The following is a 24,322-nucleotide window of genomic DNA, read 5'->3' as shown; positions in this document are numbered from 1 at the left end:
TTGAAAAAACACATCTGCCAATAACTCTAAAGCTCACTCAAAAAAACTTAACCAGTGGAAATGTGTTTGTTCCTTAAACTACAGGGGGAAGACCCTCTCCTCTTATTTCCTCCCTCCATCACTTGCTCCCTCCCTCCAGTCCTCCTCACCAGCTGTTGAATCCCGTGGGCCTCAGGTGTCTCTCCAGCTCCTCCTGGCTCCTCTTGCAGGCCTCCATGTTGAGGTACTTGAAGATGTGGTATTTGCCTTTGGAGCAGATCTGCGCAGGTGGCATTTGCAGCGGGTTGTTGTCCAGCATGATGCTCTGGAGATGCCGCAGGTGGCGGTAGCACAAGGGCACATGGGAAATGCGGTTGCAGGACACATCGAGCCGGACGAGGGGGAGTTCGGAAATTTCTGACAAAAGAGGGGAGTTTATTAGTTGGCAGTGTTAACATTACAGCATGCTTCCTTATGTGCAGTGATACAGTTAGTGGGTGTAGTTCAGTAGAAAGAAAACAGTTCTTGCCTGAAGCTCACAACAAGGTGTGTGAATTACTTTGAGTAACCAGGACATGATTTCTAGAAAGAGACATCACTGAGAGAATTTCAAATGTGTTTCTTTAGCACTTTGAGCACCATGACCACAAGTGAAGAACCCCTTTAATCATGTCATAGATTAGCTGTTAATTTGCTAGTCTGAATTTAAAGATGGCTAAATCTCTACTTAATAAACACACCAGAACTCAGCCTAGAAAAAGAACTGTACACAAGCAAGACCCACTGGCAGCCTGTTTCCTCTTGTTTTCAGGAAGTATATTCATTCACATTTCCTCCTAACGATCCAGGGAATGAGTCGCTAATGCTCTAAGATCCATTAGTCTTGCAGAAAGTCAGGAGCAGTTCAATACTTGTGCATGTAAACAATCAATAGCTCACAATAATGAGACAATTACCATTTTACTGGTAGAGATTCTACATGAAAATCCATAGCAGACAGAGAGCTATAATTTTTCTGCTATAAATTTCTGCTATAAATTCATCTTGTCTACTTATAGATGCACTGAACAATTACAGAATTACTTCAGGGGTCTGGACAGATGTGGCACAGGTTTCTGGGGTTACTTGGGTTCATTGAAGAGCAGTGAGAAATGCTGAATGGGAGCAATGTGAGCTGAGGTGATCATCAGGGACAACCACAGGTCTGAGGTCACTGGACAGGGTCAAGTGTGTTCCTTTACCCTCAGGCAGCGTGGTGAGCTGGTTCCTCCTCAGGTTTAAGTCCCTCAGACACTCGAGTTGGCCGAGCTCCGCCGGCAAACACTGCAGCTCATTGCAGCTTACATCCTGAGAGAGAAAGAATACAGTGAAGCAAGAGAAGTGATCAAAAAGGATTTTATTACATCAAAAAAGGATCTGGAGACTCTTGTTTTAAAGGAGTAATATGTAGCCATTGCACAAGTAAAAATTTGTACAGCAGTCCAAATAATGAGCTGCCATGGACTGCATGGTAAATACGTTGTAATCCTGTATGATCTATGGTTGAAGCAAGTTGTATCCCCCCACCTCCTCCAGACATGACAGAGAAAAGCAGGCTGCAGGAGCTCCGCAGGAAAGCAGGATGCCTCGTAAATTGACAATAAGAAACAACCACAAGTCCTCTACTGTAAGTTGTTTGTCAATGTAAAGTTAAACTGTTTTCCTGAAAACAATAGCTTACTACTCTGAAAATACACACTCTGGACGGTGAGTTAAGTGGCTGCCTGTCAAACTCCACACACATTTTCCTCTGTTTAAGAGTTACAAACATCTATGCCTTCTACAAGACTATCGGTGACTTCATAGGACTCATAAACAGACACATTTGGCAAAAAAATTGGCTTTGAGTTCTGATTAATGTGAAATGGACAAACAAAACAGTAATTCCACTCCAGAACAGAAATTTCAAAGGGGGACACCGCAGCTGCAGCATTCAGGTCAACTGAAGCAAGTATTTCAACTTAACCTCTGACACATTATGGTCATTTTATGACCAACAAAGACATAAAAAGATCTGTACTGAAAGAATGAGACTGATGGACTTTTTTTCTCCCTCTATCACCACAGAAATCAGCTGACGGATGTTTAAACTCAATGCTGTTGAGTTAGAGCACAGAAAGATAAAGTTGAGGGTAGACAGAAGTGTGTGTGTGTGTGTGTGTGTGTGTGTGTGTGTGTGTGTGTGTGTGTGTGTGTATCATACCAGCTGTCTGAGGTGTGTGAGGGAGTATATGGAGGCAGGCAGTGAACACAGCTTGTTGTTGCTGACGATGAGCACTCGTAGGAGGGGAAGCTGGAACACCGACGGGGGTAAACTGGACAGAAGATTGCGACTGTGGAGAAAATCACACACACACAGTGATGTTTAAAACCTCCTTTATAAAAATGAAATGTTTTCTACCTTTTATTGCAGCTAGAACAGACAGTTTATGCTCTAGCTTGGCCAGTGTGCAGCTACATGAAGTCTTTGTTATTTTTTGTTATACAGTATATTTGCTTTGAGCTTACACTTTTGCTGCCTGTATTAGCAGCCACCTGGAGGGGGTTTCTGGTCTCCTAGCAACAGTAAATTATGGTGTGGAGGCGGCGAGAGGAGTGTCAGTGTGGTTCTGTTGTTGTAAGAAGGTTTGGAGAGGATTTAGATGGCCTCTCTTCATCTCCAGCATAAACAAACACTCAAGTTCAAATGCAGTCTTCAAACAGCAGCTGCAGCGATTCAGAGGAGTCGTGCACCTGCAAACTGCTAACTGTGACATGGATGCAAAGTGTTGACTGCTGCTGTGAGCTAAAGTGAAACTTTTAATTACGAGACACTACAACTTGGGACTGTTGCAAGCCACCAAATCTGGCTACAGGAACCAAAAGAAACTAAATAATTCAGCTAAACAATGTGGCTTACACTCATTCTTGAGAACTGAGGTGTTTTGTAATTATGCTGAAAATATATTTTTAATGATCAAACTCTTGGCTATTAAATGTTATAATGAGCAAACCTCATAATGATTACATTTTTTAATTTAATGTAGACGTCAGATTTCCCATCTAATGGAGGTGACAAAATGTTGTATTTTTTCCTTTTTTTTTATAGCATAATTGTAGTGAGCGGCCATTTTATTTTTTTAAAGTGTCTCAAAGTTCTCTTAATGCTAATCAAAATACACATTTTTAAACCATAATTCTTATTTAGCTTTGATTCAGAAGGGCTACAGAGCTGACATGTGACACATCTGATGGCAATATTATTTAATGGATTTGTCAAAGAATAGAAGGTTTAGCAGTGCTTGAGCAGTTTTCCCACCTTTTAAAACCAGGAAGTGAGACAGGGGGCCTTAGGGTATAGCTAGCTCTTTTTGTGCCTGATTAAATCATTGTTTTGAAAAAAATCTGAAGGAGGTGAGGGAAATCTGGGCCACAACTTTAAAGGGTCAACATTTCCATTTTAAAAATTGATTCTAAAACAAAGATGATTACTTTTTTAACCTCTGTTATCAGTAGGTATTGTTTGTTTTAGATTTTGAAGACTTAACACATTTTTAAATTGTTATAAGTTGTGAATTCTTGTCTGGGACGAGGCTATTTTAGACATTAAAAAAATAAAGCAAACCAAAACATTTCATAAATGACATATATTTCATATATATAAATCCTTAAAGAGTATATTTTCACCAAGAAAATTGCAATTAGAGTGTTGGATTAATGGCTTTTAAAGTTTTTTTTGGTAGGAGACAATTTGTCCCAATTCTGAAGAATGGGTGAGTTATTTTTGTCTTAATTACCCTTTACTTGGCACACTGTGTCTTACACATTACCTCATCACTCCTTGTCCCACTTTCCCTAACAGGATACAGATTTTAACTAAAGCTCTGTTGGGTCAGTCCTCAAGATAACCAGCTGCATGCACGCATTAAGTTCACAACTTTCACTGGGACATGCTTGCAGTTAAGTAAGCAAATTACTGAGCAAATTAAGTCAAGTTTTTGTGTCTGTCTGGATGTGTTTTTATACCCACTCTGACTCTTGTGCATGCTCTCTTTTCTCTTTCTCCCTCCCTCTGTTTTCTAACTGAGGATAAGGCTATAAAGCAGTAAGCCTATGTTTGTAGGATAAATCGAGATAAAGTTTGAAATTAAACATACATCATTTGTGAACATGCCACAGACAGACTGTGTTTGGTAATGGGAGACCACTTCATATTTTATGTGACAGTAATACACACAAAGCACCAGCAAAAAGAAATGAAAACAGTTTGTGGTGCAAAAAAGGGTGGAACACCTGGTTTAGATCAGCTGTTGTAGCAATGTTGTCATGTTCTGAGATCTGAGGAATTACTTTGACTTCACTGTGCTTATTACTGACAGGAACTAGGGCCAAAGCTTTGAAAAGAGGACCAACGTTGTAACAAAAGCAAATTATTCTCTGACAGAAGTAATGAGGAGACCTGAGGAGATGGAGCCATCAGTGTCTGACAATACTTGTTCTTTGAAGTTTTGTTGTGTCAGGTCTTTCAGAGGGGGAAGTGTGTAACTTTGGACTCATTCAGACCTGTAAAACTAGTTAGAATGAAACATAAGCTACAACAGAACAAGAGGAATAGACCTGGACCTGTTTCTTCCCACAGCATCGTTTTGCTTACAGTGAATGTAACAATTGCATGCTGCCTTTATTCTGAGTTGAGATGTCTTTGAGGTCAGAAGTTTGCATTCAGTCAGGCACTGCAGATACCTTTTGTTTGGTTTACCTACACCACCAATGGCTTAGTATTAATAAGATGATGTTATTGTATTCACTAGAGGGTTAAATAAGACTCAAATAGTTGACTGATGGTTACCTGAGACATGGACTAAGAGCTAACCCTGAGATGATTTTGCCCTTTTTCGCACACCCATTGTTAGCCCCGGGTTAATCTAGGACCTGGGCCACATGATTCACACTGCACTTCTACTGGCCATGTGTTGAATGTCTGTGTGCACACTTGACACACACTTTAGGCAACATTCTAGAACGATGCGTGACTCTTCAACGTCCTTTAGTCTCTTTTCATGCTGGCAGCTTTAGCCCCATGTTGGGCTAAACTCTGGGCTAAAGCAGGCCTAAGCTTGGCACGGATTTTACTAGGGTAATGCTTTCTTAGTCTGGGGGTAAGAAGGTTATAAAAGGCTTTTCACACTGCACTTAGCCCAGAGATTTAAAAAACATTCTTAAAAACTTATCAGCCCTAGGCTAAGAAAACTTTCACACTGACACAGTCAGACACATTCCAAAGTGGGCTAAGCCTGACTTTAGCCTGCAGGTTGCTTGCCCTGTTCTGGAGCAGGGTTAGCCCCAAGTTTGTGGGGTTATCCCATAAATATCAACTCTACACCGGGCTAAAACGTGCCAATGTGAAACAGGGCTATAGGCTCTTAAAAGAAAAGTCAGACGTCACTGTAGAATGTAAACAAAAGTCAGTGTTCCAGTGAACATTTAAACCAAGGCTCAGAGACATGTTATGTGAATTGTATAGCCGTGGGCTTAGGTTAACCCTAGGTCAACAATGTGTGTGTGAAAAAAGCTCAAGTTATGCCCGGGTCAACTGTTATCCCTGAGCTAAGAAAATACAGTATGAAAAGCCATATAGTAAGCTGCAGTACAATGAGAACTAGCGTAATGGCTCAGATGGCAGCGTGTGTATGTCGTTGAGTTACCTGAGGTTGAGGTAGGTGAGGGCCTGGAGGTTGCCCAGGCTGGAGGACAGTGAACGCATCCCATTGTGGTAAAGGCTCAGCGTCTCCAGAGAGATGAACTGACAGATCTCCTCCGGCAGCTCACACAGACGGTTCTTGGACAGATCTGACAACACAAGAAGATGACCAAACATTAGACTGATCCATCACTGCTTCTCCAGCATTCATGCTGCCACCACATAAAGGAAAACAAGACATTTGCTTGTGGTAACTAATAACTATTTCAGTTCAGTTGATTAAGGGATGGAAATTCAGTAGGGATGAGAATCAGCAAACAAGCTGCTGAAAATGACCATTATAATTCTTATGAGCCTGATTTAATGTCTTGAAGTTTATATTGAAATTTCTAGAGTGGAATTTCTGGAAATAATTTCTGACATACCAGTTCAGCAAACTGAGGAGCATAGGTGTTCTGTTTTTTAAAAAAGGTCCATGTAAGCAGTTAAAAAGAGAGCTTTGAGGCATCTAGTAATCCAGTGGTCTAACACACACACACACACCACGTACAGCAACTACAACATCCTCACTTTGAACCCTGCTGTACAATTTTGTCATGTCATTCACCTCTCTCTCCCTTCATGGTTCATGTCACTGTCAAACTATGGCAATATGCCCTAAAAATAATGATAGAGGATGAAAGCTTTCATCAGAATACGTTATGATAAATAAATCTTTTTGCCCTTAAGATCAAACTTAGTGACAGACATTAATGGAATTAAAAACTATGCGACAGCAGATGGAGAATAAAGTTAAAGAGGCAGTGAGTTAGTATTGTACTTCCTTGAAGTTGGACAGTTCACAAGAGACAGATTAAAAAAAGAAAGGTCAAAATCGAAGCAGCTGAGACTAAGATATCCCATATAGAATGCTACAATTCCCATGATGCCACTTTGTAGCATCTTTTGTTAAAATGCTCTATCCCTCAGCTTGAAATGCAAGTTTATGTCCAAGCCCAGAGACCATAACCCCGATGACATCAATCATGTTCATACTTCGGTTTTACATCCGATGTATCCTTGTGCCATATGACAGGAGCCACGCTATTTTCCAAAACCACCGCCGCCTAAAATTAACAAACAGCTCCCAGTTGGGAACCAACACTGCTGTGACAGAATCTTGGCATGGCCAGCACTCGTCCACTTCTGACCAAACTGGGTGAGCACTTCCAAAAATAGCTGCTATTGGCTGCTTCCTGCTTTGTGTTTCCAGAGTTACTGTATGTAGGCCATTCTCATCCACCTTGAAGGACACATGAATACCAGTCAAATCTAATGTCAAATTCATCTGAGTGAATCAGTCCCTCATTGGGAGTGGTCGCACATTTCACTTTATTTTTGGAAATCATGGACATCATGTCCTCCACCTAAAGAGGAAAAGGATCAACCAGATTGTTTAAAGCATAAAGTTCAAAAGCCAGCATCTGTGATGGTATGAGGGTGTGTTAGTGCCCATGGCACTAACACTTTGAAGGCATCAAATTCAGAATAAGTAATAATTTACAAAGAACAATGAAGTTTATCACATTGCACAGTAAATACTGTGTCTTTGTATTCAATTGAATAAAGGTCATTATGTCCCAAGCATCGCAAACTTTTCTGGAATCAAGGTTGTACATCAAATTGTTGCGTATGTATTCAATCAAATGGATTTAGGCTGACTCACTATAAGAGGAGGGTTTATATAGCTCGTTAACCTGAAATGCTAGATTTTTTGTTATGCAGACACATCTGGTTAGTTGTCCTTAGAAAATGTTTCAGTAAGCTCAAACTCTTGCCGAAGTCAGTCAGGAGAAGAGTGAAAACATCTTTTCCATGGAGAAAAGCCTTCAGTGTCGTTCTTCGCTCTTCTTTCACTGAAAAAATATTCTCCAGTTCTGATATAACTGATGCTATCACAGTATCTGCGCTGCTTCAAGAGCCACCATTGTTTGTTAGAGAGGAGCCGCTTCCATGGATACTTCTCACTGTCATCACACCGAAAACCACGCCTGTAGCTGCCAGTAGTCCCTCCTAGGACTCTGATTGGCTGTACTACTGTACTGTACAAGATGGATTCTTGTCTCGCAAGGTAAAAAGCTTGTGAGTCACAGCAGTTAACACAGTTATGTCATGGGTCAGATTTGCATGTTTGGATACCAGCTGACAATAAGTTTGAAGCATGAGGCGGAGGGCAACAAGATCCTTATCAACTAGACCGAGACCACACTGAAACAAAGATAACCCTACTCCCCCCACATCTTCCATTTCACTCAGACACTGTGTCACATTACTGAAGATAAAATTGCTCTGCCATTTCACAGGGGAATGAATGACCCATAATAATCTGATCCAGCTCAAAAATATCTGTCATTGTTCCCTTTACCTTCCAAGCATCACCTCTACTTCCCAAAGCTCCCCCTTCTCCTTATGATGATATGCTAAATATCGACACTGGCACCAGCATTGTCCTCTTCTCGACACAAATATCTGGATCATTTAAACTCTGCATCAGGATGTGTGTGGGTTGGATAAAAGAAATGTGTGCGCACAGCCGACACAACAGGGCATCGATAGATTGCCTATAGAGCGGCAGTGATTCCAAAAAGCACCATTAGCACTGAGCTTTCACTGGCAGCAGGATGAGACAGAAGTCTGTCAATGGCAGACAGCCCAATGGCTTTTTATTGATTGCTGTTGGAAGCAGCAGGGCTGGAGGAGGAGGAGGAGGAGGAGGAGGCACTTCCTCTCTTTGTTTAGCCTTCTATGGGGGCTTTTATTTTGGAAGACTTCAACTGAAAAATTCAGGAAGGAAGAAAACTTTATGCGTGACTTTTGGTACTATACAATTAGACTAATAAGGTTAATAACAGTGAGACATGGTCCACTGAGTATCATCCACTCATGTGATGGACTAATACAACTTCATGTTTAGATAATGCGTTTTACAGTTGAGTGAGGATTAATAGTTTTTCTGTTATCACATTTTTTTTGTTTTAGCTTGTCATTACATTTTGAAGCACTTATGATGAAGCACTTTATTCAAACTGAGGATTTTGTTCAAGAATATATTTTTTTAGGGTGAGGACATCATAAAATATGAAAACAGACTGAAGCTGCCTTCAAAAACCTCAATAGACACGGCACAGCCCTACTCTTTCCTTGGGAGTTGTAAAGTTTTTCTTCGTCAACCTTGGAGTGGAACAAACAATCAAATAAAATCAATTAGTTAGATGACAGAAAATTAACTATTTTGATAATCGTTTGAGTCATTTTTACCAGCAAATATGCAATATACCCAACATTTATTGCCTGCGGCTACTCAATTGTGATAGTTTGTTGCTTTTCTTTGTCATGTGTGATAAAAAAGTTAATATTTGCTTGACAGAAAAGCAATTTGAAGACTCTTTGTGGAGTTTTTTCACTATTTTATGACATTTCTATGCCAACCAATTAATCAAAAAATTATTAGCAGAATAAAGAACATTCTGCCGCTACTGATAAGATCACTGATAATTTCACATTTTTGTATTTTAAAAAGAAGTTCATATAACTTGTAGTTTCTGCACAGCTGACAGTAAGAAAGGCTGAGCTATTGAGAGCAAAGATTGATGATTTAATACTCCAAAAAGGGCTGCAACTAACAATTATTTTCATTGTCAATTAATCTGTTGATTATCTATTATTGTTTGGTGTAAAAATATTAGAAAATATTAAAAATGATGATCAGTGTTTCTCCAATCGCCAAATGACATCTTGTTTTGCTCACAATACAAAGATATTATGTTTACTGTCATAAAGGAGTAAAGAAACCAGAAAATAATCACATTTAAGAGGCTGAAATCAGAGATTTTGACTTCTTTTCCTTTAAAAAAAATACTTAAACCAATTAACTGATCAAAATAGTTGGCTGTTAATTTGATAATTGATTAATATTTGATTAATCATTGCAGCTCTAATTCCAAATCCAACTGTCACAACAAAACTAAAGAAGAGTTCCGACTCTTTAAAATATTCATTTATTTTTTAAGGTAAAGTTCATCAAAAACTTCAAATACACTTTAGCTGTTATAGAGGATTTTACTTAAGAATTCAAATTAAAAGCTTTGACCTAATCTTTCAAATCAGATATTAGTACAGCTGATATTTCTTCTATAAGCCAATACTAATATAATAGTATAGACAAATATAGCTGCATAGGCCAATATCAACTGATGATTTATCAGCCCTGATATTTATCATGCACCTCTCGTAAAAACAAGTGAGAGAATTCAGTTTTCGGAAGAGCTTGAGAAAATATAGTGACACTAAAACATATGTACTTTAACCAAAATTTGTTGATTGTTCGTATTTGATGATATTAACAACTTAGCTGAGAAAATGCCTGAATAAAATAAATTACAATAAAAAAACAAAATATCATCAATCATTGATGGAAATAATGGAATGGAAAATAGTTGCAGCCTTAATTTTACTACAGACAAACTACTGACCATTTTCACAATCAAAACGATGACCACCACCTATTTCTCAGATCTCTAAAACTAGCTAATAATTCTAAATAAACTCTAGTAAATAAAAGAGAAATGAGGTCTAACTATGTGTTCAATGAAGCAGAAATGACACATACACAGTTTACTACCAGGCCGTGTTCTACATTAATGTAAGAGTGAACAAAGAAGCCAGTTTCATTATGAGGACCATTTCCCATGGCCTTAATAAACACAGCTGCATGGTTCAGTGTGTACTGTGTGTGTGTGTGTGTGTGTGTGTGTGTTTTCTGTATATATACAGTAAATGTGAGATTCTGTGTCCAGATTCTGTATAGTAGCTCTAAAGCCTGATCTCTCCCCATCTTCACTGTCCCATAGCTGGAGGGGAGCTGTCTGAACAATAGGTGGGGGTGGAAATAGCTTTTTGTGTGTGTGTGTGTGTGTGTGTGTGTGTGTGTGTGTGTGTGTGTGTGTGTGTGTGTGTGTGTGTGTGCGTGCGTGTGCATGTGTGTGTGTGTGTGCACTCTGGAGGATGGAGAGGTTGTCTAGTCTGTGTATCCACTGTTAGAAAGGACAACCACATATCTGGAGCTCCAGTTTGATTTAAAAAGGAAGTGATGGTTTGGAACTTATTTCTACTGCATGCCTACATACTTTCATTCTTGAGAATTAGGACAAAACTGAATTTTGAGGGGGGTTTGACTTTTTACTCTTCAATTATGCTGGAAAATATATTTTGACTATTAAACCTTGTAATGGGCCAACCTCGTAGTGATTACGTTTTTTAAATGTCAGAAAATCTGAGTTGACGTCTTGTAGAGTTGACAAAATGTTACGTTTCTTCATTTCACAGCATAGTCATAGTGAGCAGCCATTTTATTTATTTATTTTTATTTTGTGTCTCAGAGTTCTCTTAATTCTAATCAAAATACACATTTTAAACCATAATTCTTATTTAGCTTTGATTTAGAAGGGTTACAGAGCTGACATGTTATGGTTGAGACACATCTGACAGAAATATTATTGAATGAATTTGTAAATGAATAAAAAGTTTAGCTGTGTTTGAGCAGTACTGCTGCCTTTTTTGAACCAGGAAGTGAGACAGGGGTCCTTAGGGTTTAGCTAACCCTTTATATGCCTGATTAAATCATGTCTTTGTAAAAATCTGACACAGTTGACAGAAATCTGGGACACTAAATTGTAGGGCCAACATTTTCATAAGAAAATCGATTTTAAAACAAATTTGATTATAATAGCACATTATTATACCTATGTTGTCAGTAGGAATTGTTAGTTTTAGATTTTCAAGGTTTTTAACACATTTTTAAATTGTTTGAAGTTGAATTCTTGTCTGGGACGAGGCTGTTTTCTGACAGAGCAAGTTAAGAAATTAAAAAAAACTAAAGCAAACCAAAATATGTCATTAATTATATATATTTCATATATAGAAAATCATATATAAATCTTTATTCTCTTTTCTCTCTCTACATTTTCACCAAAAAATTGGAATTAGTGTGTTGTATTAATATTTTTTCATAAACACAGACCTACTCCAGATCTTATCTCAACCTTATACTCAAGCATTAATACAGAAATGGCCCATATTTGGTCTCATTAAGTACAAAAATGTAAGAATCCACACACACATCCTAACAGCTGACAGGCCCAAGGCGCTTTTTCCCAGGACGCATTTCTGCCCAAATGCCCTGGTAACTGTTGAAACAAAGCCAGATTGACTCACTGGCATCATGGGAAAAGCATGTGCTGTGGAATGGGCAGTGAAATGTCCAAGTCTCTCAGTGGCCTGCCATGGTTCAGACAGCAGGACGCTGGCCTGAAACAGACTCGCTCTCTGGTCCGGGGCCAACTCTGTCAGCTCAACAAAGCTGCATGAAGAGGACGAGGACGAGGAGGAGGAGGGCCAACATGTCATCATGACAAGAGCTGAGATCCTTCCGCTTAAAGAGCTGACTCACACTGACCCTTTACAATCTGTTTCCAGACTGTCTTAATCCAGTGAAGACACTTCACAGCTGGCATCGTAGTGAGAGTCAAATGTGTCCACAGACCATTGTTATTTGTCTTCTATGCTTTTATGTGATTTGTCCTCCCTGCCTGGCGCAAACAGCTAGAGGAGATGGTTGTGGCTATTTGTTACCTCATCTCACCTCAGGTTAGACTAGATCAGACACTCAGAACTCAAACATTTGAAGCAGCCAAAATCTATATAGAATCAATGATTTTCTCACACCTGAGTTACTGTGTTAGCTCATGGTCACAGCCAAGTTCATCAGTAACTAAACGCCCCAAAAAAATGACACAATCAAGGAGTTAAAATATTGAATAAAGGGCTAATAAGGTAGGCAGGTAAATACAGTGTATATCTCTGTGTTAACAATGTACAACATAGTTAAATTTTGTTGTTTGTGTACATCTTTTAGGTCTGTTAGTTTAAAGGCCATTCTCCAGATGGACTGTAGCTATAAACTAGGGATTGACTGATATGTTTTTTTCAGAGCCGATACAAATTATTGGTAATCGAGCTCAGAGTAATACAAAATATAAATCAACTATTATGAACCATTGTATTCTTATAGATTATGCTACACAGCAGTGCGTAGAGTCAGCTAATTAAAAGTCATATAGTGCTGTGGGTGGGACATTGAGTTCAGTTTTATTTATATGGCACCAAATCATAACAAAGTCATCCCAGCGTACTTTTTCATATAGAGCAGTTTGAGACCATACTCTATATAAATCCAACTGTTCCCACTAAGAGCAAGCACTGAGGCAACTGTGGTGAAGAAAAACTTTCTTTTAAGAGGCAGAAAACTAAAGTGGATCCAGGCTCTTTCATTCTCTTTCTTTCACTCAAAATAATCACAATATGACTTTTTTCTAAATCATGCAGCCCAAGTGGGGGGCAATGTGCCAGAATCAGATTTTTAAAAAGTAACAATTCTAATAATTGCCCAATATCTGAGCCAATAATCAGTCAATCCCTGCTATAAATCCAATGATACACTGCATTGGATGATTGTTGTGCAATTCTCTATGTATACCATCTATCTATCTATCTATCTATCTATCTATCTATCTATCTATCTATCTATCTATCTATCTATACTGTTCCCATCAAATTAACGTTAAATGAAACTTTGTAAACCGAGTCGTGTCTCAAAGTGACATGTCAAAGTTAACTGATGGAAATAAAGAGGAGTGATGGAGATGGGCGATGGTTGTTTCTGTTCTCTGCTCTGGTGCTGATTGTCAGTGACGTCACATAAACTAGCTTTGAAGCAGACGCTGGTACAACCTCCTCTACTGCCGTCCAGTGTGACTGAAGCAGTGAACTAGAATTTTATAACTGAATTATGAGCAAGACGGAGCACGGTTTTACTTTCCTTTTACTTTCTCTGACTGTGTGGAAATCTGATGTTTCCACATCATAGATGATGAATAAAAGCATTCAATCATGGGTCTTAAACTGAGAGACTAAGAGCTAAGAACTGTTACTAACTGGACAGTAGGGGTGGGGGAAATTTCAGTTTCTTAGATGCATCATGATTTGGACGTGGACGAATCTGAATCAATTCACAAACGTCCAAATTTCGATTATTTAAATCTGTTAATTAAAGTAATACAGAAGGTTCTAAATAATGCCTAACTAAGAAGCGTCTCCGGGACACTTTGGGATGCGCACCTGGAGCGGACACGCCAACACATGCACAGAGGAAAACAAACATGGCTGACTGCCAGCCACCTCGCCATGAGATCCGAACACCTCCTTCTAATTTAAAAGCAGACGTGTGGAAACACTCTGGCTTCTACAACGTCGACGGCAGAAGCAAACTGGACAAGAGCCACGTTATATGTAAGCTGCGTTGTGCTAAAATAAAATACTTTGGCAACACAACAAACATGAGAAGCCATGTAACTCGATTAGTTTAATAAAATATAATGGAAATGAATTCAACTCTTGTTTCTTATTACAAATGCACTGTAAGTGCAAGTGATGAATGCTTATTCAGTGAGACAAAAAGAAATGTGTGTTGTGAAAAAGTGCATCAATATAAATAAATTAAAGATGCATCAATAATCGTTTTATAATCGAATCGTAGCCCCTGAATCGTAATCGTAATCAAATCGGCAGGTGCCCAAAGATTCCCACCCCTACTGGACAGGAGAGGGAAATATAAATTTGTACATTATGTAATTTTATCTAGTACTTGTTTTGATGTCTGCTGACTTTAGACAAAAGGGGAAAGTAATCAATAACTTGCAGATACACACACAGGCCATGCTGCGTCACCTAATTTGACAGGATTAATCCATACTAGCCCCTTTAAGGTTTCTGCTGACCTGTATTGACCTCTGTGAGGTTACCATGGTGACAATGCAGATTTTGTGACAGGCTTAAGAACAAGGTCACCTATCATTAGCCTGAAGATGAGCTTGGTTGAAAAAAGAAAGCAGATGCACGCAAGCAGGAACATGTGTGTGTGCTAATGACAGGAACACCGCCTTCTTTCTAAGAGTACCTGTGAGGTTTAGAAAGCTCTAGGGAGACGCTCTGACCTCACCTGTCATTGTCCTGTGTCACACTTTTAGATATCTGTGTCTGCCCTGAATCTGTCTTGGCCCCAGCGCACTCTGTTCATCAGTCCACCAACCTGGGCCAGACTGAGTGTTTGCTGGTTGGATCTCCACATGGGCTCTCTTCGACAGCTAATAGAAAACACCTGCTATGAAGTCACTGATTGTGGTTTTGCCAGAAGTGCAACACGCTCACAAAGATTCAGCCCACACAGCAGCACAACTGCAGGCTCCTGCCGTCTGCTGATGTCAGCATTTGTTGTTGGACCTGCGTGTAACTTGGAACCGAGTTGGTCTCTAACTGCCATCAACAAAGAAGGTCATGACTTCAGGCCTGAGACAATTTTATTATCCCAAGTGGGAAACTTGACTTGCAGTCAGGCACAAGATAAAAAACAGCACGGATAAAAACAACACATGTGCAAACAACTGAAGTACAGACAGAGAAGAAAAACAGTAATGTCTCCTGTACAGAATACAATACAATAAATCCAATGAAAATACACAACACTGGGCTAAATGTCAAATTTAGCAGGATTACTTCATGAGGGATGAAGGAGTTCTATTGCACTTAAACTAGGGCTCTCTAAATCTACAGTCAGAGAGTGATCACAGACTCATCATGGAGACGGTGTTTTCTGCAGTCTAATACAGGCCTGGCCTTGCAGAGAACCTGCTGGTCAAAGACAGCCACCAAGGAGGTCTGGGTGACACCTATCACCCTACCAGCCACCTTAACAATGTGGCTCAGGCGCAAGCTATTCCAGCTAACTCACTCACTCTTTACACTGAGAAAGCTGCACGATTTCAACTCCGCCTCCTCTAAATATGACTAAGTGGAAAGAATTTGTCATCAGCATTATCAATACAGCTTTATAAAAATGAAACTTAAGCTTCACAGCGCAGACTTGACCTGTTACTACACCTTTTCCAAAGTCAAATTCAGGCACTTGTCAAGTATTTTCAAGATGCATTTTCAAGCTTTTCCACATTGTGGTAAATGACACGTGCAAATTATAGGAAAACACAAAGTTTCATGTATTTTAAAATGTCTCAATGTGTCACCTGTGTGTAACTTTTCCCGTTTCTACATGCGTCACCTGTCTGTGAGTAGATTTGGCATCCTGGCCGATGATGAAGACCAAGCCTTATTAATCTGTTGCTTTCATCATGCAAGAATGGTGTAAAAACAGCTGTCCTTTTCATGCATCAGCAGACATATTTGCCTAACTTTTGCAGTGAAAATGCAGACAGCAGGGGGCTGAAGGAACCTCTTAGTTCCTTGAAAAGTTGTTCCTGGGACTAAAAGTTCCTGGTACTTTGGATGGAAATAGGGCAAAATAGGGTGACAGAATAGAGAGGCAAAGTTGCATCCCTTTCGGTGGACCACTATGTCTATACAGTGAGAGACAAGTTATTTTTTATTTATTTATTGTTTGACAATTAAATAAACAAATTTTCAAGTCAAGAAAATCGCTGTTTGCCATAAAAATGCTGGAAGTATCAGAGTGTGAAGATATGTAATTAAACTATGCTATGAGCCTGTGTGTTGTTGTACCTGGATGTAGCCACACAACAGCCAATCTTGCTCATTCTTTCTCTTTGCAGCTGATAAAAAGGCCCAGCAGTCACTGGATAAAACACCTCAGGTAAGATAACATTACAAGGGGCAGCAAGGGGCAGTTTCCCACTAGGGATGTCCCGATCACATTTTTTTGCATCCGAATCCGAGTCATTTGATTTTGAGTATCTGCCGATACCAAGTCCCGATCCGATACTTCAGCAATGCATTAATAAGAAGAAGAAAAAAAGAGAACACATCCACATTTCCACCACGCGAAATGCCCAATGTGCACACATTACAAGTGGCTGTTGTACTGCCTTTGCTGTCCAGTTTCAAATACCTCCAAACTGCAGACATTTTCGCTGTCCCGAGGTGACACGTTTGCCCTGCGTTAGCCTACTAACTACCAGCTCACTACTATTATGTTGTCTGAATTCCCCGCCTGCCGTAAATTGTGATGTTTACGGTGTTGTTTCCGTCTGTGCAACAATGAATATTGATGTTGTGGAACTTATTAAAATTAAAACTAAGCCATTGTCATTCCATTTGACAATCTCTTTGTACCTCAGGATGAATTTAAAACATGAACATGGCCATGCTTGTTATTTTGTAAGGTTAAACCCGATAATTTCCAAGCGATTCTGATCATTTGAAAATCATGTGATCGGCCCCGATTTCCGATCACGTGATCAGACCGGGATATCCCAATTTCCCACAAAACTAAACTACAACAATCTATGGTTAGTTCCCATGGGGCACACCATTAGGGGTGTAACTTCACCTCTCTCTAACAGCTACTGAGCTTATATGTCAACAGATTGATTTCCATGACAACTGAGAAAACTGTATCCACTGATGAAGACCATGTGATATTGATGAAGGCTTCAGAAAAAAGAGGAACGGAGTTGTGTTGGGACTGTTAAGATAAAACTCTTAATTAACTCCCCTTTTATAAAAAGGCAGTGAAGACATGTTAAACCTTTCCAGGTCTTTGAGGTGTGTTAACCATGAGATGGTGTCTAAACAGGATGTCAAAGGATCAGCAGAAGGAGGCTGATTGGCCTGTCAGAGCAGAGCACTGTGTCTAATTACAGGTCAGGATGTGAAGGAGGAGGATCCACTTCAGACTCTTACATCACTGCTGACCCAATGACCTCCACAACTTATGACACACTGGTAAGCAGGGCCACAAGGAAAACTCTGTCAGTAGATCAAAACAGGTTGGTCGAGTCATTGTAAAAAACAAAGGAAATAGAGTCATATCTACTCATATTCCAGAATGTATTGCATAACATGGGGCCTCACTCAGGCACTGTTCAACACACTGACATAATCAGCCAAGCCTTTACTCTGCTGTTCAAAACTCTCACTTCATTTTACAACCGAGACTACACAGTTTCACAAGTCTTCAAAAGGTTTGCTATTCTTCCAGATAGACATCATGTTGACTCAGTTCAGTGCTGGTTTCACTCTAATTGTTTCCAAAGATAAAAAAGAGATTGCAGTCATTTCCATCTTAAAGAGGAGGCATTAAAAAGGTCTTAACGTCTTCATCATAAGGCAACAGAACTTAAAAACCTGCACAAACCGCTGGGCACCATCAAAGTCCATTAACACACTAATCTGGTTTATTAATCTTATTAACCTTTCAAGTCACAAGACTGTTCCTGTAAACTATTCCATGAGAAGCTGCTGACCGTTATGTGCCTCTGAAGGCCAGTCCAGACATCTAAGTAATCAAATTCTTGTTGCTATGGTGAAAAGCAGGTGTGGTTTGTGATTGGGTGTGTTTTAGCGCATCAGCAGCTCACCAGCAGAAAGTGAGGTCTTGTAGGACACAAACTGCATCACTGACAAATTTTGGTTCTAGTCGAGACACGTTCAGAATCAGGTTCTGTGTTCCATGCATAGAGGATGTGCATTCACCTGTCAGTGCATCCAAATGATTTAAGGATGTTCTGATCAACTTATGCTCTGTATTACTGGGATACCAAGGCCAGCCCTTATTTATCTGAGTGATAACAGCAGAAGCAGATAACTGGAACAGTTGAGAACTGCTTTCAAATTGTCCATCCATCTGAGTCGTATGCCTCATAAGTTATCAGTTCCTTTTATCAATCGCAGCATGGTTTTCTGATAGTTGTGCATTGCAAAACAATAGCATCAAACTAAAGGTGGGCAATATGCAGGGCTGCCAAGTCCATGTTTTTCCTGTGGAACTGTTTGAAGTGTTGCCATGGGCCGAGTTTGTTGTCCATTAGTTGCGTGGACCTGTCTTGCTTGCAAGTTACATTAATAATATCTATAAATACATACCCATATTTGAAATGAAATCATTTATTTGTATCAAAATCCTACCAAACTGACTCCTGATCAGTACTTACACACATGGACCTGGCACATGTTACACGCACGCCCACACACAAATATGATGTGCCTCTGGTCTCTGCCTGCCGGCGCTGGTTTTATTGACTGTTGGACTGGTTTTGATTAGCCACTGGGCTGGTTTTGTCACACACACACCTGGCAACCCTGGTGATACAGCTCTAAAATAATATCACAATATTACCAAGTATTTTCACAATAACAATATTCTTGATGATATAATATGATATGGGCTGAGATCCTTATGTTATGGCTGAGAGGAAGAAAAGGTCCAAGGCACGGCTTCACTTCATCATGAAAAGATGACAGTGCTGTTTGTAAATATCTGTAAATTAATCATTTCAGGTCCTCCTAGCTAGCAAGAAGATATTTTATGCTATTGGAGTTGTTAGATCTAAAGAAACACTTCAAATTGACCTCAACCAGGTTTCATTTTGCTCTGTTATCAAGTTACTCTCTGTATTAATATTAATTAGTGACAGTTGTTGTGACCTGCAGCCAGGAACATTTTGTCATTTGAACCTGTGAAAGTGATAATCAGCGCTGGCTAAAACTGAGAAGCTGCTACCTGAACCTGCCTGTTTGGTCTATGAATACCTTTGACGTTAGTCTGAAAGTGTGCATCGTTCCTCCCATTGGAAGGATCATCATGTCGTGCCTCCTCGATATACCTGCAGGATTTTCAGCTTTTTTCAGAACAATTTTTCAGAACAGGCCTAAACACTTTGCCTTTAAATGTACAAACTAGTTTGTTTGAATCAAACCCTGGCATTTCAGCCATTTATAGATCTGAGACAGACGTTGTTTTGAGACATTGTTTTTCATTTGAGAGAACCAAGAAGCTGAACCTTTGGTACTGCACATTGCTCTGACTTTATGCCTTTCCAGTTCAAGCTGTTTCAACTCTAACTTTGTTAGTAAGTGACCTTGTAATGTAACTTAGCATCCGCAGACTAATGTCCTAATGTGAATTCTGTCTGGAACAGTCCATTTTTTTTAAGGGGTCTTATCAACACACACAAACACACTGGTGGAATTCTGTCTGAAGAGAAAAAGCTGAAAAGAGCTCCTCTGGTTCTCATGCTGCTTTTAAAGCACAACCAATTGTATTAGTGTCTACAACATAACCTGGAAGCAAACCATGGAGGAATGCCCACAGTCCAACAGGGCTAACAGGTATGAGTGAGTAAGCAATGGAGCCTTCTTGGTATCTGGCACTGATCAAGTATAGAGAGCCTTTGAGTTTCTCTCATAGAGGGAGGGGGCAAAATACCAGTAACAACTGACAATACCCAGAGTTTAATCACCTCCTTTAACATGATCTAAAAAAAAAAAAGAGTGAAAATTCTAAGCCTAAAATAGGCAGTATTCACTGCAGGGCTGGAGCATTCAATTGCATTTCGTCACACTTACAAGAAATACCTTCAAAATGAGAGGATATCAGGTTTCTGAATGCCTCACCTGCTGTAGGGTGGTTCTAAGGAACATGATGAAGTTATTAAGAGTCTGTATTTTTCCATGGAAAACAGAGCAACAATAGAAGGTAAAGATAAATTACTTATTTGACAACTGATGAAGATCTTAGCAAGGCCTAGAAAAAAATTAAAGTTTCTTTCACAACCCTACTAGTCAAAGAAGTGGGATAAGGAGACACAAGTCTGAGGGTAGCAGTGGAGAAAAAGACATCTTCAGGACATGTTCATACTTGCAGCCTCTAAAAAGTCACTGCACAGATTGTAAATCCCCCTGAAGCAAACTGATTTGTGACAGTGAGCTATAGGCTAGATATACAGTATGGCTTGTCTTAAAACTTACTCTACTATAATTTGACTGATATCCAATTTGACACGATATATGATAATATTTTTTGTCTTATGCAAGTCATTTCCAGCCCTGTTACGCCTTTTATGTCATTTTAATCATGTTACATGTGGTACATCGCTTTCATCTTGCTGTCTTCATCTTGCTACGTTTTTGATGTTTTTGACTTGTTACGTAGTTGCATCTTCTTCGTCTTTTTTCATCTTATACATATACATTCATCCTGTTATGTATTTAGGTCTTTTTTGTCATTGCGTCTTTTTACTTTTTTCATCCTGTTATGTAGTTGCCGCTTTTTTGTCTTGCTACATCTTTTACATTATTTTCATCTTATTTCGTAGCTACATCTTTTTTCGTCTTGCTTCATCTTTTACATTATTTTCGTCTTATTACGTAGTTATGGCTTTTTCATCGTTTCATTTTACATGGTTTTCATTTTGTTAACACGTCACATCACTTTCGCCTTGTTACACATTGCTATGTTTTTCATCTTATGTCACTTTTGTGTTTTTTGTCACTTTCACCTCTTCTACTTTGTTTTCGTCATGTTACGTCTGTCATGCATGATATGCACTGATGGATACCATTGTTCCCTTCATTTAGGCTGAAATCAGCTGTTGGGAAGGTGGCGAACAATGATGCAAAATAAAAATAATCAATAATTCCCCTCAAATGCACTAAAACTAAAATGACAAGCCTCTTCTGAACACATAAGTTGTAGAAAGTACATATATTTGTGTTCAAATGCAGGGAGTAAAAGTAAACAGTTCTCAGAAAAATTAACTTGCATAAAGTACAGATCCCTGAAAAATCTACTTTCATATCATAACTAAATATGTGTATTTAGTTACTTCCTGGCTCTGTGTGTTTATCTGAGCATCTAACAAGCGGCGTGGCACTGATGAAGCATCAACGATGCCAATTTGAAATGCAGCAAGCTTGAAAATTTATTCCATGTCACTCAGCCAAGAAACACACACTCACACTCTGCTCAGGCCTCAGTGTGACACTGAAATAGAAGAAAAAGAGGGACCCTGGGCCTCCCTGTGTGTACAGAAGTGTGTTTGTGTGTTCACAAAACGAGGCTCTGCTCATATCACGTTCTGAAGAAGGGAGGTGAGCTTCGAGAAAAAAGGTACAGAAGGAGGGGTGGAGTGAATGAGTAACAGGCGTATAATAGCAGCAGGAGAGCATGGACAAAGGAGCCGAGGAGCAGCCAGAGAGAGGGTGAAAAAAAACAAAGAGGCCGACCATGAGGATGGCAAGACAACAAAACCCCCCAAGAGGAGTGACTCAACAAAAAGACTGGTGTTAATCCACAGGGCTGAAGGGACTGCTGGGAAAGAGACCTGTCTCTGCAAACCCAGAAATGACTGACTCACTGAGAGAGTACCATGGGAAGAGCTCAAATACTCGTATTCACAAAGCCTGTCCAATGTTTTCCCGGTAATATGCAATAGAGATGCATGGACCAATTGTGAAATTTTGGGCCGATACCAATGTTTTGTGGTTGTCTTTCTAGGTTTTTTTATTATTTGTTTTGTTCCCCATTTGTGTCAGGAAAACAAAGAAATCATTATAAAACACACAGTATATTGTGATTTTCTTGTTGCATGTTTTACATTGTTTTGTTATCTAGTTCCGTCTTTTTTCATCTTGTACATTTTTACATCTTTTACATCTTTTGAGTAGCCCTCTTACATCATACCAGAGTTTTGTCTAGCCAGTATCACCTACGCTACCGTAGCTGTTGTTGCCCGAGGCTGAGCCCAAATAACCAACACATTTACACAACCAAAACATTTAACTAGCACAAAACTGATGCAGCACAACAGATAAACTGTCATCTTATTTGTACACATGACGACTGTGATCAACAAGATGAATATCAGCTGATACTGATGTTCAGCCAATAAATTGGTGCAGCCAACATGTATTCATGATGCAGTACTATAATACTTGTCAGAAGTATTTCCCACCAGTATAATGCTCGTCTCTAACACACAAACTAGGGTTGCAAATTTTATCCATTTTCCTAAATCATGAGTTGAAAACGACCAATAATTGATTTGATCACCAATAATTACAAATTTAAAACATGAACAATAATTAATGAATCAAACAATTTAAATGAACAGAACAAAACAATAAGGCTCTCGCTCCAAACAGCTGCTTTTATCCTTATTCAATGATTGTCTCCACCAAGCAAAACGATGTCCCAAGGGGCTCGGTTACACATTTCTAGACCAAACCAAACGATGAGAGAACCTGTAAGATCTGGAGAAATGGTACACAAAACATGCATGATCAAATAATAGTTTTGTAATCAGTTAAATCTAGATGGTGATGAATTGATTAATGATTAACATCATTAACATCCCTAGCACAAACTGAACCAGATATTTGTTAAAGTGTAGTAGCTAGAGCTGCAACAATTAACTGATTTTCAATTAACTATAAAAATTAATCACAAACTATTTTAATTACTTCAATAATAATCAGTTGTTGTTTTTTAAGAAAGAAAAAATGTCCAAATTCTCTGATTTCAGCTCATCAAATGTGAATATTTTCTGGTTCCTTTACTCGTCTGACAGCAACCCGAATATTTTTGGTTGAGGACAAAATGAGACACCTGAAGACGTCATCTTTGGCTTTGGAAAACATTGATCAAAATTTTTTCAACATTTTCTGACAGTTTATGAACCAAACAACTAATCAAGTAGTCGAGAAAGTGACTAACAGATTAATTGATAATGAAAATACCTGTTGCTTACGGCTCTATGAAGTTGGCTTGTAAGATGAACGCATAGCCATAGTCAACGATGCAACTATTTCTACTTCAGTGGAAATGAGAAGTTAAATTTATACATAACAGCAGGCATCACTGCTCATTTTAATACAGTGAGGGGTTTTACAGCTGCAGTTACTTGGTCTAGTATGGCCAGCAGCTTATAGGGGCTATTGTTATGAAAAGTGAGATATTGTTGCGTAATTCCAAGATTCTTCAGAAAAAACATCTGGCTCTTGAGCTGCTTAATCCCCCCTTAAATTCACCATTTCGTCTCTGACTGTGCGTTTCTGCTGAGCATGTAGTGTATACTGTGGGTTTATCAGGGCTTTTTCACTGAAAACAGCTGCCTGCTGCTGCTGGAAACAAGACTGATTAGAACAGTAAAACTAAATCTTGTTCTCCAGATGAAAGACAGCAAGTTTGTTTGGTAAAGACCCAAACAAATGTCACATCATCATGATTTTAATGTTTTTTTCCCCCAGTAAAAATTAAAATGCAATGCTAAAATAATCATTCCCATTAATGGTATCACAATCACAATTTCAGTCACATCTATGCAACATGACTTTTTTTTTACCATATCGTGCAGCCCTGATAAAAACACACCCATGTTGTTTCAAATGAGCATCCTCTTATTTACCAGCCACACCTCACTCTTCCCCTGGCTCATTTAAAATGCCAGAGCCCGCCATTCGATCTGATGCTGTTTGGGTTTATTTCAGTGTTGCCACTGACAACACAACTCAGTGTCTGCTGTAAGACAGGATGTGGCGGTGTTGATTCCTGTTACAGTGTTAGTTACAGCGAGTTGAAGAGCAGCACTGTAGACAGCAGCTCTGTTAGTACATGTGTGTGTGGGTGAGGCTGTTGCATGACCAGGCCTGAGTGAGACAGTGGAGAGAACTACACTATGTCCTGTAGTTGATAGATGGAGATGGCACTGGATACATTCAAAC

General features: G+C 39.3%; 1 protein-coding gene across 2 annotated transcripts in view; it reads right to left on the bottom strand.

The window, feature by feature from the left end:
* The window catches only part of lrch4 (leucine-rich repeats and calponin homology (CH) domain containing 4), a 71,724-nt gene that overhangs the window by 27,485 nt on the left and 19,917 nt on the right, over window positions 1–24,322 (bottom strand). For both annotated transcript variants that reach the window (XM_084712298.1, XM_084712297.1), the window contains exons 2-5: window positions 5,703–5,847; window positions 2,222–2,351; window positions 1,221–1,326; window positions 150–396 (exon numbers count right to left, since the gene is read on the bottom strand). In XM_084712298.1, coding sequence (XP_084568424.1) covers window positions 150–396; window positions 1,221–1,326; window positions 2,222–2,351; window positions 5,703–5,847 — 628 coding nt within the window. The remainder of the gene's footprint in view (window positions 1–149; window positions 397–1,220; window positions 1,327–2,221; window positions 2,352–5,702; window positions 5,848–24,322) is intronic.

This window comes from Lutjanus erythropterus, chromosome 23 (genome assembly GCF_056507025.1).
Source record: "Lutjanus erythropterus isolate fLutEry1 chromosome 23, fLutEry1.hap2, whole genome shotgun sequence".
Taxonomy (NCBI): Eukaryota; Metazoa; Chordata; class Actinopteri; order Lutjaniformes; family Lutjanidae; genus Lutjanus; species Lutjanus erythropterus.
The sequence above is the reverse complement of the archived record's forward strand: the minus strand, read 5'-3'. Positions and strand labels throughout refer to the sequence as shown.